This window comes from Bos grunniens, chromosome 18 (genome assembly GCF_055505025.1).
Source record: "Bos grunniens cultivar Pamir isolate PY7600 chromosome 18, Bosgru_T2T1.0, whole genome shotgun sequence".
NCBI classification, from domain to species: domain Eukaryota; kingdom Metazoa; phylum Chordata; class Mammalia; order Artiodactyla; family Bovidae; genus Bos; species Bos grunniens.
Window position 1 is genome coordinate 49,298,984 of NC_141182.1, and position 15,375 is coordinate 49,314,358.

Genomic DNA, 15,375 nt, shown 5'->3' on the forward strand with positions numbered 1-15,375 from the left:
GCCCCATTGTGGTCGCTAGAATCCGGTGCGGATGAGGCTCTTCCCGCCCCAACGCAGGAGGGTCGGGAGGGATCGCCACCCCGGCTACCCGGGGTGCGCCCCGGGACCCCATGAACAACCAGCCGCGGACCCCAGCCCCTACTCCGGCCCGGGCCTCGACTCCGGTCCGGGGTTCGACCTTGCACAGGACCTCCATTCAGGTTCGGACTCCGACACCTGGCCCGGACTCGGGCCCGACCCGGATCACGACTCTGCTCCGGACGCCGGCTCTCATCCGGACCCTGACCCCCATCCGGACCCCAACTCCGGTCCGGACCCCAACTCCGGTCCCCCCCTCAACTCCGGTCCGGTCCCCAATTCCGGTCCGGACCCCAACTCCAGTCCCGCCCTCAACGCCGGTCCGGACCCCAACTCCGGTCCCGCTCTCGACTCCGGTCCGGCCCCCGACTCCCGTCCGCCCTCCGACTCCCGTCCGGCCCCCGACTCCTGTCCGGCCCCCGACACCGATCGGGACCCCGACACTGATCCGGTCCCCGACTCCGGTCCAGATCCCAATTCCGGACCCGATCCCAACCCCGATCCCATCTCGGGTCCTGATTCCTCCCTTGGAATCCCTCCCCGACTCGGCTCTGCCTTCGGGCCCGCCCCTGGAACTTGAACCCACCCTCACTGTGTCACCTGCCAAGAATCTTGAGCCAAGCCCGAGGGTGAAGCAAGTTTCATCAGCCGCCAATGGATTTCCTCCCATCCAAGAGCCCCTTCCTGCTCTTACTCCATTGGCCACCGATTTACGGTCCCCATCCCTCGGGTCCCCTCTGAGGACAGACACATCGACCACCAAGTTGATAGCTTCTTCTTCTGGACATGTCCCAGGGACGCCCATCCTAGGGGCCATCCAGGCCATCTTACCGGTTCCTGCCACCGCATTAGCCTCCATCAGTGGGAACCTCAAAGAGGAAAACAAGATCATGATTCGAGTGGTTTACTGGTAAGGAGATGTCCCTGCCCACACCTGCTTCCGCCTCTGGGCCTGCCATTCTCTTTGGGACCAGAAAGCTCTAGGTTCATTCATTCACTCTCCTGCTGCTGCGGGGCCAGGCCTTCAGGAGACAGAGGGCTGAGCCAAGCCATGTTTTCCTGGGGTTGGGGCGGGAGATGGGGGCAGGAAGAGGGAAGAGGAGGAATGGGAGAACTTCAGAGGCTGAGGGCTTAGAAACAGCCTTTCTTGGGAGGTGGGTCTTAGGCTGCAACTTCTCACTGATGAGGCTACCAAGTGGGGTGGGGAGGGTCTGATAGAAGTAGGGGGATCTGGATAGCAAGGGAAAGGGGGCCCACCCCATACAAAGGCCAGAGGGGTCCACATTTGTGATCCCAAAGCGGAATCTTTGTGTCAATGACAAGAGTAAACAGCAGTGACCTTCCTTGACTTCCTTGAGACCCAGGACTGAATGTGGCCGGGGGTGAGGCTTTGTCTTCCCCTCCAGTCCCCCAACCCCTCCCGCCCCCGCCCCCATGCGGTGGTCTCTCTCTAGCTCTCTCTCCAGCTCACTGCCTCTTTCCCTTTCCCCTTGTGATGTGTAGCTTTCTCCTTCTATCTCTCTTTCCCCCTCTCCCCCACCTCTCTTTCTCTGCCCATCTCCTCCTTCTTCTTCTTCCTTTTTTTGGTCAAACTTGTGCTGCATGCAAAGCTTCCCTGACCAAGGATCAAAGATCAAACCCACACACTCATCAGTGGAAGTGTGAATTTTAACCACTGGACCACCAGGGAATTCCCCATCTTCTTTCTCTTTCTCTGACTCCATGGATTCATTCATTATTTTATTCACTGAACAACCATTTATTCAGCACCTGCCATGTGCTGACCCTATTCTCAGCATCAGAGACACAGCAGTGAATAAGACAAAGATGCCTGTGGCACTGACATTCTGATGTGGAGGGGCAGAAATGGGCAATAAACACAGCACATGGCAAGTTATCTAGTATCTTAGAAGGTGACCAGTGCTATGGACAAAAGGCATCTTGTGGGGGGTGGGTGTCACAGGTTAGCTGGAGTATCCTCAAGGAGGCAATACTCGACCAAAGATCTGAAAGAGGGGCGAGAAGGAGCCTTTGAGCTACCAGGTAAAGAGTATTCTGCAGAGAGACCAGAAAGTACAAAGATCCTGAGGCAAGGCACCCCTGGAGTTTTGGAAGAAGGGCTAGGAGGTCCCTGTGGCTGGAGCCAGAGGGACAGAGGGAAGAGATGGAGCAGAGAGGTGATGGGGGTGGATCCTGTCGGGACTTGTGGACCACGGGGAGGACTGTTATTTTTGTGTTCAGATGCTTCTGAGCAGGGGAGGGACGAGATCTGACTTAGCTCTTCACAGTGTCTCTCTGGACTTCAGGGGATTCTAATGATGTATCTTCCTTCCACCTCTCTCTGCCTCCCTCCTCTCTGTCCTCGGCCTCCAGTGGCCTCTGAAGCTACAGCTTGCGGGTAAGTAGTTTTGGCTTTGGAGGTTGGGGGAGTTTGGGCCACGATGTCTGGAAGGGGTTCCTGTTTTCCCTCCTCTCAAGACCTATGAACCTGTGATCCCATGACCACATATCCCATCTCCTCCCCACAGTACATCCTATTGAGAAAGAGTCTGGAGCAGCAATTTCCAAACTCTCTAATCTTCGTGAGTGTGCTGGTGGCTTGGGAGAGTGGGGGGCAATCGGGGCTCCAAGACCCCCCAAGGGACTTGGAGGGGCGTTCTTTGCCTCTGCTAACCTCCACCATTCCCTCCCCAGGAGGAGGAAATATCTGCCCAGGCTACAGGGGAGTTTGAAGTGTTTGTGGATGGGAAACTGATACATTCAAAGAAGGTGATTCTGAGCAAGGTTCTGGACAGGGAGGGAGGCTGGAGCTCCCAGGGGGTGAGAGACCTACATGTCTGTGCTCTTTCCCTTCTGTGCCCAGAATGGTGATGGCTTTGTGGATGAGGTCAAGCTACAGACAATTGTCAACCTGCTCAATGAGGAGTTCAAGAAAAAGGTAGCAGGCAACTAGTGGGCTGGAGGTGAGATGAGGGCAGTGAGGTGGGAGCGGTGGAGGTTGGACCATGGGTGGGCGGGCAGGCAGAAGGCAGGGTCCTGCCTTGGAGTCAAAGACACCTTAGCCCCAGTTCTAGCTCAACCAGTCCTCACTGTTATAATCAGGTTAAGTTATCTATATCCTTTTCTGAGCCTCAGTTTCCTCATCTGTAAAATGGGGTTGTTAATTCCATAAAATGCTTCTTATAAGGTAATAAATAGTGCACGGCTTAGCGTATGTCAGAGTATGCTCAGCATGTGTCAACTATACAGTTTTTTTTTTAATAACTTTTTTTAAACTTTTAGTTGTAAAGCTGTGCTGTGGCAGTATGTGACAATAACAGCATGTGTCTTTTCACCTTAATGGAGTTAATGAAATTAATACATTAAAAATTCAGTTATTAGTCCCACTAATAACTAGTCCCATTTCAGATGTTCACAGCCACACGTGGCAGCTGTATTGGACAGTGCAGATACAGAGCATGGAATCAATAATTGCATAAAGTCCTATTGCTAATGTTGTCTTAATGTTTTAAAGCATAGACACAACCATTTATTTTCCACCAATACTGGATTTTTAAAACCACTCACTACGTAGATATTTGTAAGCTGCTACTGATTTAATACTTTGTCTATTGTGTATCTACTTTACAATTATTTCCAACTTTATTGAAGTGTAAGTGATGCATGAGAAACAGTACATGTTTAAAGCACACAAGCTGTTGAGTTTTGATATACTCGTCATAAGTATACCATAAATCCCAGCAAGGATTCCCATTGGCATGGATTAAGTTACAAGTCCATCTCTGAATGAATCACTCAGGGCCAAGGGAATGTCACTACACTGCTATCATTGGCAGTGCTATCATTGGCCCGTCTTGAGTCACGTGTCTTTAACCTCACTGGATTTCATTTTAGTCAAGTATTTCCTGAGTACCTACGAGGTGTGATTCTAGGTCCTGGGGATGATACAGTGGTGAACCAAATAGACACAAACCCTTGGCCTGGTGGAGCTGACAGTTGATGGAAGACAGTGAACAAGACCTTAGGTGAAGAGAAGGCATTTCATTGCTTTTTATTTCTTTTTTTGGCCGCACCATTCAGCATGTGCAATCTGTTCCTCTGTGCTGTCCTGTGCTGAGTTGCTCAGTCATGTCCGACTCTTTGCCACCCCCGTGGACTATAGCCCCTCAGGCTCCTCTGTTTATGGGGATTCTCCAGGCAAGAATACTGGAGTGAGTTTCCATGCCCTCCTCTCTTAGTTCCTCTACCAGGGATCAAACCTGTGCCCTCTGCAGTGGGAGCGAGGAGTCTTAACCACTGGACTTCTAGGGAAGTCCCTAGAAGGTACTTTAGGAGATAAGTGATGAGAAGAAAAATAAAGTAGGGAAAGGGCTTTGGAGGCTGCTGGGGACTTTTTGCAACTCTAAGTTGAGTGGTCAGAGACAATCTCATTGGGAAGGTGATATTGAAACACTTGAAGGATGTAAGGGACTGAAGCATGTGGATATCTAGGGGAAAGTATTCTGGGCAGAAGGGACAGAATGTGCATGGGCCCTGCGGTAGGAGTGTGTCTGGTGTGTTTCAGAAATGTCAAGGAGACTCTGGCAGGCATTATAAGCCATGGAAATGGAAAATCTTAGAGGTCCTGAACATAGTAAGCCCTACAAATGCTATCTTTTTTTTTTAGAGTTATTATTTTTTTCTTTCTTGTTTCCCCATTTCAGGAGCCTCAGCAGGATGGTGAGAAGGGCTGAAATGATGTCAAGTCAGGTCCTTTTCTGATGGCAGCTGGGACAGGGTCAGGGAGAAGTGAAGAGGGAAATACAGAGTCTGCCTCCCTGTGTTCTCGTCTGATTGCCACTGTCCCCGCACTCACTTCTGCCGTCTGGGGAAGTTGCCTGCTACGGTGCTCCCAGCATCTCCTGGACCGGGTGGGCGGGGGCAGGGAGGCCAGCTTGGAACAGAAGGCTACTCCTGTTGCTCCCCACCTGGTGTAGCCTCAACGTTCTCACACTGTCAAAGTCAATTTCTTTCTTTTATGGGATCTTTATTTCCTGTGGCCTGGTTTGGAATTTGACTGGCATTTCATTGATTGGCATTCCCATTCCATTGGCATTTGTTGGGGTTGAGACAGAAATAGGAATGGTGAGAAGCCTCAAAAGACATTCCAAACTTCCATACATGTCAGTGTTCACTTTCTAAACCCACAGATCTTAGAATGTCAGTGCTGGGAGGGGTCTCAACTATCTGGGAGAAGACCATTCGTGCATTCAGTAGGCATTGATGAGCCCCCTGCTCACCATCTGGCTCCGTGGGGGTCAATAGGCATGTGCCAGAAGGTCCAGTGCAAGGCGTGGGAGTCAGACCTTTATCATGGAGCTGCTGTGTGACTTCCAACAGGGGACACTACCTCTCCAATTCTCAATTTCTCCTGCAAAATGACCGTCATACTGCTTAATTGTGAAATTTCCAAAGTTTTATACAGGATACATAGGTTTCAGTTAGAAGTAGATTTTTGAGGACTTTCCTGGTAGCTCAGCTGGTAAAGAATCCACCTGCCATGCAGGAGACCCCAGTTCGATCGCTGGGTCGGAAAGATCCCCTATAAAAGGGATAGGCTACCCACTCCACTATTCTTGGGCTTCCCTTGTGGCTCAGAGGGTAAAGAATTCACCTGCAATGCAGGAGACCTAGGTTCAATCCCTGGGTTGGAAAGATCTCCTGGAGGAGGGTGTGGCCACCCACTCCAGTATTGTTGCCTGGAGAATCCCCATGGACAGAGGAGCCTGGGGGGGACTACAGTCCATGGGGTCGCAAAGAGTCCAAAACGACTGAGCGACTAAGTACAGCGCTGGTGGTCCAGTGTTTAAGAATCTGCCTACCAATGCAGGGGACCTGGGTTTGATCCCTGGTCTGGGAACTAAGATTCCACTTGCTGAGGGGCAACTAAGCCCATGAGCCACAACTACTGAAGCCTGCGTGCCCGAGAGCCCTTGCTCTGCAACAAGAGAAGCCACTGCAGTGACCGCACACCACAACTAGAGAAAGCCCACGTGCAGCAACAAAGACCCAGGGCAGCCAAAAGTAAGTAAAATTTTAAAAGTAGACATTGGTTAGGATGGCTCTTGCCTTCGAGTAACAGCAAGCTGGACTGTCAGTGGCTCACAAAATATATGCTCAGTCGCTTCAGTCGTGTCTGACTCTGCAACACTATGGACTGTAGCCCACCAGGTTCCTCTGGGATTCTTCAGGCAAGAACCCTTGAGTGGGTTGCTGTTTCCTACTTCAGGGGAATCTTCCTGACCCAGGGATTGAACTCGTGTCTCTTATGCCTCCTGCATTAGCAAGCAGGTTCTTTACCACTAGCGCCACCTCAGACAATAGAAACAGCAAATGATTTTGATTCCAAACTGATAGGAGAGGGCTGAGTTCAGCCAGCTATCCAGCTCTGTCACGGGGAGCCCAGAGTTTTTCTCCACTTCTTTCCTGCCATCATCAATGTGTGATGATGTGTTGGCTTTGGAGCTCATGCATGTGGTTTCACTGTTGCATCCCTACCGGTTATGTCTGTTTTCCAGGCAGAAGAGAGTAGAAGGCAAGGACATGCCCGCTGGATCACTTTATTAGGAGAGTAAAACTTTCCCAGAAGCCCCGCTCAGTCTTCTTTTGTGACTCCAAGACAATGCCCCACCCCCTGCCCACCCATCCACCCACAGCCCAGCCTGTACCCCTCCCCACTCCCCTCCCGCAGCGCACCTCCAGTTCACCAGTTGCCTTCTACCTTTTCCTGATCTCATTAGTAATGCGTACAGATTTTCTGCAGCCTGGCCTCATCCACAAAGCTGTCTGGATCATGAGAACAGGGAGTGATTCAACAGAGATTGAGTAGGGATAGGAAGCAACAGCTGGGGGCGCCATGAAGCCCCCATCCTGATATATACACTAGCGTTGGGAGCATGTGAGTGAGAGAGCAGTGGGTGAATCAAAGGGTTTGACTCTAGAGTTCTTAATATGTCATAAAGTGAAAGTGAAGTCGCTCAGTCGTGTCCGACTCTTTGCGAGCCCATGGACTGTAGCCCACCATGTTCCTCCATCCACTGAGTTTTCTAGGCAAGATTACTGGAGTGGGTTGCCATTTCCTTCTCCATGGGATCTTCCTGACCCAGATTTTTTTTTTTTTTTTAAGTTTGAGAAAGTTTATGATTATCAGGATTTGTATACATGATCACAATCAAAACAAAGAGATAAACCAAAGAATAAGACTTTTTTAACCCTCCTGAAAACATAATAAATTACAATTTCTGGTCAAATGTTATTCCCATGCTATATTCATTTTGATCTCATTTTCCATTTTATACTCTGGCATTTCTTTTCTTTTTTTTTTGTTTCAATTAGCATTTATGACAAAATTGAAAGGTAAGTTTTAGGAGTTTTGTCGACCTGGTGTTTCTATCATCTGTAAGAATAAGAATCATGTACCATTGTGACTGAGATTAATTACGATTGAGATTGAATACATATTAGGATTTGTAGTTACTTGCAGAAAAGTTATTCATATTTTGGACCAAATTTCTTTTACACAATTCCAAATTATGTTTTCAAAAGCAAATTACAAAACAAAATGCACTTCTTTAGTTCAAAATCATCTTGTAAAAGGATTCTTTCATGAATAAGGATATATCAATTCAATTTATTGGTGGTGTTTCTTTTTTTTTTAATTTTATTTTATTTTTAAACTTTACAATATTGGTTTTGCCATATATCGAAATGAATCCGCCACAGGCATACATGTGTTCCCCATCCTGAACCCTCCTCCCTCCTCCCTCCCCATACCATCCCTCTGGGTCATCCCAGTGCACCAGCCCCAAGCATCCAGTATCATGCATCGAATCTGGACTGGTGACTTGTTTCATATACGATATTATACATATTTCAATGGCATTTATTTTCTGAATATAGTTACATATAATATTTTGTGTTAACTCCCTAGTCTTAATACCACAAAGTCACCTGTTTTACTGGGTGTATTTTTATCATTTAGAGTAGGATATGCTTGTTAATAAGCCAGTTATACTTCAGTAACTTTGTGAATACAAAGACACTGAGAAGTAAGAACAAATAATGGAGTTATTATTTCACAGATCCTCATTCAAGTTCAGGAAAATTACTTTCAGAAAGCTGCAATTCTGCCAAATATAGTCTATGTTTAAATGGAAACTGAAAGAAAAGTGAAATTACTGGAAGCCTTTGACGGTTCACTAGACATTGTGTGCTTTCAATAGTTCAACACTGTTATGCTTGATAATCAAGAGTAAATTAATAGGCCAACATTTTTAAATGTACAGTTTAATTAAGGTATAAGGTATATAAACAATCAGGTAAGCTTATAGAGAAGCTGACCAAGATACATAAATCAGGAGATATGTGTCCATCTAAATTTTCTATTCATCTTTTTTTTTTTCTTTTTACAGAATATTTATTAAAGTTGTTTAATATACAATTTATCATTTGTCATTCTGGAAGTCCTTTTTTAGAAAGATTCTTCTTTGATGACAAACAGCAGCCACATTGTCAGTGATTATTCTGGTCCTCCACTTTGGATAAATTCAATTTCTTTTTGAGACACGAGTTTCCTTCTGTATTTCTGAGGTAAAGTTTTTATTATCTCTGCGGTGTCTAGCGGAGAAGGCAATGGCACCCCACTCCAGTACTCTTGCCTGGAAAATCCTGTGGATGGAGGAGCCTGGTAGGCTACAGTCCATGGGGTCGCTGAAAGTCGGACACGACTGAGCGACTTCACTTTCACTTTTCACTTTCATGCATTGGAGAAGGAAATGGCAACCCGCTCCAGTGTTCTTGCCTGGAGAATCCCAGGGACGGTGGAGCCTGATGGGCTGCCGTCTATGGGGTCGCACAGAGTCGGACACGACTGAAGCGACTTAGCAGCAGCAGCAGCAGCGGTGTCTGGTGGACCCTGATGCATCAGCCAGTCTGGCGATTTACTTCCCTTAGAATGCTGTGAAATTAAAGAAGTATGAGATGGTAGTCCCGCTGATCTTAGAACTTCTGATACATTTGGTTTAGGAAGTCTCTTCTGTCAGAGAACCTTATTAATGGAGTCTACCTGAACGAACCTGCTGGCAGACGCCATCTTGCTGCCCACCATGACCCCCGAGAAAGCGCAGCTTCCGGGGCGCTGGCGAGCGGCGGTTATAACAGGAGTCCTGGGCGGCTGGGGCCCCTGACCCAGGGATTGAACCCGGGTCTCCGGCATTGCAGGCAGACGCTTTTACCGTCTGAGCCAACAGGGAAGCCCAATATGTCATATGATAAATATAAGGAACCATAAGGTAGTATTTTAATAAAGGTTTTTATTGTAAGCAGAGTTCTAAGGTGACCCTCACCTTCGAATAACCCCCATCCCTTTTTTGCAAACATGTTTGTTTATTTGGCTGTACCTAGTCTTAGTTGCAGCACAAAAGATCTTCATTGCTGCCTGCGGCATCTTTAGTTGCAGTAGCATCTGGAATCTTTTTCTTTTTTTTTAATTGCGGCTTGTGGGATCTAATTCCCTGAACAGGGATTGAACCCAGGCCCCCTGCACTGGGAGTTGAGCCTCTTAACCACCGGACCACTGGGGAAGTCCTGGGTTCAGTTACTGTTCCTTCATTCCTGGTGGTTCTTTATATTTTCTAGCTCTTTTGTTAAAAAAAAAAGTCTGATTTCTCACTCTGTATACCTGTTCTCCTAAGTTCTTTATCACCTTTGTGATAATTACCCTGAAAACTTTCTCAGGTAGATTGCCTATCTCCACCTAGTTCTGGGGTTTTATCTTGTCCCGCCATCTGGGACATAGTCCTCTACCATCTCACCTTGTGTAAGTTGCTGTTTGTCTTTTTATGTATGTGACAGGTCAGTTAACATTTCTTTTTTTCTTTTCTTTATTTTTTTAGTTTTTTTGAACGTTGAGTTATTTTTCTTTTTTAAAATTTTATTTATTTTTAATTAATTTATTTTAATTGGAGGGTAATTACTTTACTATTGTGGTGGGTTTTGCCATACATCGACCTGAATCAGCCATGGGTGCACATGTGTCCCCCCATCTCACCCCCCTCCTGCCTCCCTCGGCACCCCATCCCTCTGGGTTGTCCCAGAGCGCCATAGTTACATTTCTTGACCCTGGAGCAGTGACCCTCTGTAGGAGGCAGCCTGTGTGTCCTAGCAGAGCACTCCCCTCTCATAAACTAAGATATATGCTCTAGGGGTTCCCCCTAAGTGGGCTCTGTGGGTCTTTCTCTGTGTGGGTAATCTGATAGGCTTGGTTGGCCCCTACTCTGGTTGGTTGCCAGGCCCTGACTTGTGTGAGTGCTGCTGGCTGTTGTTTGGCGGGAGCGGGGTCTGCTCGTGAGGTGGCTGGTTGCAGATTACTAGGCGCCCCAGGGCCAGCGCTGGCTCACTGGTGGATGGAGTCAGAGTCCTGAGGACTCTGGGGCTGTTGCCCACCCACTGGCAGGTGACGCTAAGTCCTGGGGTTAGTGCCAGACTACTGGCAGGTACAGCTGGCTCCTGGCGTCTGGTTGCAGTGCTCAGGGATCCCAGAGCTCATTTCAGATCATTGATGGTGGAGTAGGGGTGGGGGGTGGTTCCTGACACCGTTTAATATGAGGTCTGGGGTGTCCCAAAGGTTCATTGGCCTGCTAGTGGCTTCTGGGGCCAGAGCAGGGTTCTGGCCTGCACTAGGAGATCATAGCTTTCTCTCTCTCTCTCTTTTTTTTGGCTGCACTGGATCTTCATTGTTGCGTGCAGGCTTTCTCTAGCTGTGGAGGGCAGGGGCTGCTCTCCAGTTGCGGTGTGTGGGCTTCTCATTGCGGTGGCTTCTCTTGTGGAGCACAGGCTCTAGGGTGCACCGGCTTCAATAGTTGCAGCTTACCGGCTCAGTAGTTGCTGTTGGTGCTGCCGGTGCGAGGCTTTGCACCAAGGCCACAGAAGCAGAGCCCAGAACCAAGGTCACCTCTGGAACTGACTGATCACCCCTTTGTAACCTTTCCAAAAGCCCCCTGATCATCACTAACAAGCTGCCTGACTCCCAATTAGGCAAAGATGCCCACTCCAGTAAACACCCTATGGCGCACCACCCAACCACCTAACACAACCTTCCAGCAGGAATTTTCTTTGTCTGGAGGCTATGAAAGTTGGCTAGTAGCCCACGAAAGGCTTAGGCTCTCCCTTGAGCTAAGCCTGCCATTTTAACAGCATCTCCTGTTCTAATAAACTCTCCTCTCATTCTGCTTTGTGTCTGGAAATTCTTTTCCAACCCGAGTTCCGACCAAGACAGTTGGGACCATGCGCCTGCCCGGAGTTGCCTGGCCGGAGGCATCCAGAACCCACGCCCCACAGGCGGCTGGGCGGGGCCAGGTTCTAGCACCAAGGAGCCAACTTGGCAGCTGCCACGCTCTCTTGGCCAAATGCTTGTCAACGTGTCTGCTACTAATGTCCGTGTTTCCACCAGGAGCTACAGTCACCCCCACCTCCGCAGGAAACTCTCCAAGACCAGCAGGTAGGTCTGGCCCAGGCTCCCACCAAATCACCGCTTTTGCCTGGGTCCAGTGCAAAGTGCCTTTTTAAAGGGACGTCTCCACCTCCCCAAGTCCTGTGGGGCTCCTGGAATCCCGCACTGAAGTGAAGTGTTAGTTGCTCCATCCTGTCTGACTCTTTGTGACCCCATGAACTATAACCCACCAGGTTCCTCTGTCCTTGGGATTCTCCAGGCAAGAATACTGGAGTGAATTGCCATTCCCTTCTCCAAGGAATCTTCCCGACCCAGGGATTGAACCTAGGTCTCCTCCATTGCAGGCAGATGCTTAACCGTTTGAGCCACCAGGGAAGCCCTGCTAAACTTTAAAGCCAAATGCTCTGGGGGCTCCTCTTCCTGGTGGCGGTGTCAGGGGTTGGGGACCCTGATGTGGTGCTCAGAACTCTCACTCATGAGGGAGAGCCTCCACAGTACATCTGTTCTCCAGCTTGTGGGTTGCCCACCCTGCGGTATGGGATTTGATGGTATCATGAGTCTGCCCTCCCACCTGCCTCACCATGGTTCCCTCCCTAAGTCTTTTTAAAAGTATGTGATTTTTTCTACTTACTTGGCTGCACCAGGTCTTAGTTGAGGCAGGTAGGCTCTTTAGTTGATGCATGTGGGATCTAGTTCCCCGACCAGGGATTGAACCTGGGCCCTGGCGTCTTAGCCACTGGACCACCAAGGAAGTTCCCCTCCCTAGGTCTTTTTTTTTTTTGGCCCCACCGTGAGACATGCTGGATCTTAGTTCCCTCACCAGGGATTGAACCCGTGCCTTATGCAATGGAAGCACGGATTCTTAACCACTGGACCACTAGGGAAGATCCCATTTGGTAGGCTCCACCTCCTTTTCATTGATGGCTGTTCTGCAGATAGCCGTGACCCCAGCGTGCGGGTGAGAGGAGGTGAGCCCAGGGCCTCTCCACTCTGCTGCCTTGGCTGCTCTTCTATTCTTCCTTTTTCTTTCTTTTTATGAGTTGGAGTAGACCCAGGGTTATAATGGTGCCCCCTCCCAAACCCATTTTTGTTATTTTGGTTTTGATGCTCTGTTCTACTTGACAGAACAATTTCCAAACCACATGATGGGGTCACGGCCCATCAGGGTCATAAGGCTAAAGAGGCTTCATGTAGCACCTTGGCAGCTGTGTTGGTGGCCTGATGTTCAGGCCTCCTCCAGAAGCCTGTCCTTTCTCCTCCTGGATGAGCCAGGGCTGGCTTTTCTTTTTCTCCACACTGCTTGGCTTGTGAGATCTTAGCTCCCCAACCAAGGATCGAACCCCGGTCCTTGGCAATGAGAGCACAAGAGTCCTAATCACTGAACTTCCAGGGAATTCCCTCCTATTATTTCTTTTTTTTTAATATAAATTTATTTATTTTAATTGGAGGCTAATTACTTACCATATTGTAGGGGTTTTGCCATACATTGACATGAATCCGCCATGGGTGTTCCCCATCCTGAACCCCCCTCCCACCGTATTATTTCTTTAAATAAATTCTCTGCCCTCTTCTGTCTTCTCCTGAGATACCCACTCCCCTAATGTTGCTGTTGCTAAAACAGATAGCCCTCCTAGAATTTCCTCATTTAAAAAATCTGATTGCTATTTTCTCTTCTACTTGTATTACTTATAGATTTCTATCTTCAAGCTTGCTATTGTCTTTTTCAAACATTGTGTGCTCTATGTCCAATGCTTTCTGGTGTATTCTTCATCTCATTGACTGAGTTCTCCCGCTCCAGAATTTCTAATTTCTCTTTAGAGTTTCAATTTCTTTGGTAAAGTATTTCGTCTGTTCATTAATTTTAATACCGAGTTCACTAAACTACCTTTCTGAATGTTCTTGTAGCTCTTTGATTTTCTTCATAAACCTATTTTGAATTCTTTACCAGTGAGATCTCAATACTCTTTGCGACTTCAAGTTTAGTTTCTGGAGGATTGTCATTTTCTTTTGCGTTACAGTGTTTCCGTGGTTCTTCATGGTTCTTGACGCGTTGCTCCTCTGCCGTTGTATCTGAAGTAGGGGACCCTTTTCTTCTTGATGCTAACGATTTAACAGGTTAGAAATTGAGGCGTTTCAGGGAGTTCCCTGGCGGTCCAGTGGTTAGGACTCTGAGTTCTCTTTGTCAAGGGCCATTGTTCAAACTCTGGTTGGGGAACTAAAGTACCGCGAGCGAGGGGAAACCGGCAAGAAAAAAATTGAGGCGTTTCTCCCGTTTTCCAGTAGGTGGTGCTATAGCACAAGGTTTGGATTTCTTTTCGGCGCTGCCTCTGGTTACACTGGCTTTTTCCACCTTCGATTGCTTTTACGGTTGCTCCAAACCCTCCTTATTGCTCCTTGTGCTTCTGGGGTCACTGATGCCTTGTTTCTGCCAGTATTGCTGGTATCGCCGCCTGGGGCTCGGAGACTGTGGGCTCTTCCCTTGGTTTCGGGATCCACGCTCCTTGCAGACTCCGCCCCTGAGGGGAGGGCGAGGGTGGCGGGGAGCTGGGTTGCACCTGGCTCCTCTGCCGTGTCCAGGGTTGTAAGGTTTGTCCCTGTATAACCCCTTCTACGTCTACAGATGTGTGGAATTCTCTGGACACCTGGTTTGATGGACCGAGGTGTCTTTATTGTGAATGTTTTAGTGGTTGTAGATTGAAGAGGAGAGAGAGTTTTTCATCTGCCAAGTTGCTGATGTCATTCTTCTGAAACAGTTATTTTTCGTGCCTGCTTCAGTCGTTTCGGTTGTATCCAACGCTTTGCGACCCTATGGACGGACTATAGCCCGTCAGGCTCCTCTGTTCATGGGATTCTCCAGGCAAGAATATTAGAGTGGGTTGCCATTTCTCCTCCAGGGGATCTTCCTGACCCAGGGATCCAGCCTGAGTCTCCTGCATTCTTTACTTACTGAGACACCTGGGAAGCCCAGCTATTTTTCATTAAATAGTTAACATGTAATTTTATTTATTTATGGTGGCTGTGCTGCCTGGCTTGTGGGATCTTAGTTCCCTGACCAGGGATTGAACCTGGGCCCTTGGCAGTGAACTCGAAGTGCCCTAACTACGGGTTGTTGTTTAGTTGCTAAGTCAGGTCTGACTTTTTTGCAACCTGGTGGACTGTAGCCCGCTAGACTCTGTCATGGGATTTCCCAGGCAAGAATACTGGAGTGGGTTGCCATTTCCTTCTCCAGGGCTTCTTCCCAACCCAGGGATGGAAACTGCATCTTCTGCATGGATGGGTGGGTGGATGGCAGGTGGATTCTTGACCACTGAGCCACCAGGGAATTCCCTAATGATTTTAAAAAGATTTTAAAAATGAAGCAAATACATATTTTAGAAACCTTAGGCTTAATTTCTGATACAGTAAATATTGATGGACATAATGCACATAAACAAGAGCTCTTTGGTGTTGTCAATAATTTTTATGAGTCTAAAGAGGTTTATAACCTCAGATGTGCAGATGACACCACTCTTATGGCAGAAAGTGAAGAGGAACTAAAAAGCCTCTTGATGAAAGTGGAAGAGGAGAGGGAAAAACTTGGCTTAAAGCTCAACATTCAGAAAATGAAGATCATGGCATCTGGTCCCATCACTTCATGGCAAATAGTGGGAAACAGTGGAAACAGTGTCAGACTTTATCTTTTTGGGCTCCAAAATCACTGCAGATGGTGACTGCAGCCATGAAATTAAAAGACGCTTACTCCTTGGAAGAAAAGTTATGACCAACCAAATAGCATATTGAAAAGCAGAGACATTACTTTGCCAACAAAG

General features: G+C 48.0%; 1 protein-coding gene across 1 annotated transcript; it reads left to right on the forward strand.

Annotated features, from left to right (window-relative positions):
- The first annotated feature begins 53 nt into the window (after positions 1-53).
- On the forward strand, positions 54-4,896 carry SELENOV (selenoprotein V). The gene is made up of 6 exons (XM_086352472.1): positions 54-988; positions 2,452-2,476; positions 2,607-2,660; positions 2,773-2,847; positions 2,942-3,041; positions 4,782-4,896. The coding sequence occupies exons 1-5, from the start codon at positions 111-113 to the stop codon at positions 3,029-3,031; spliced, it is 1,122 nt and encodes a 373-aa protein (XP_086208598.1). The 5' UTR covers positions 54-110; the 3' UTR covers positions 3,032-3,041; positions 4,782-4,896.
- The last annotated feature ends 10,479 nt before the right edge of the window (positions 4,897-15,375 follow it).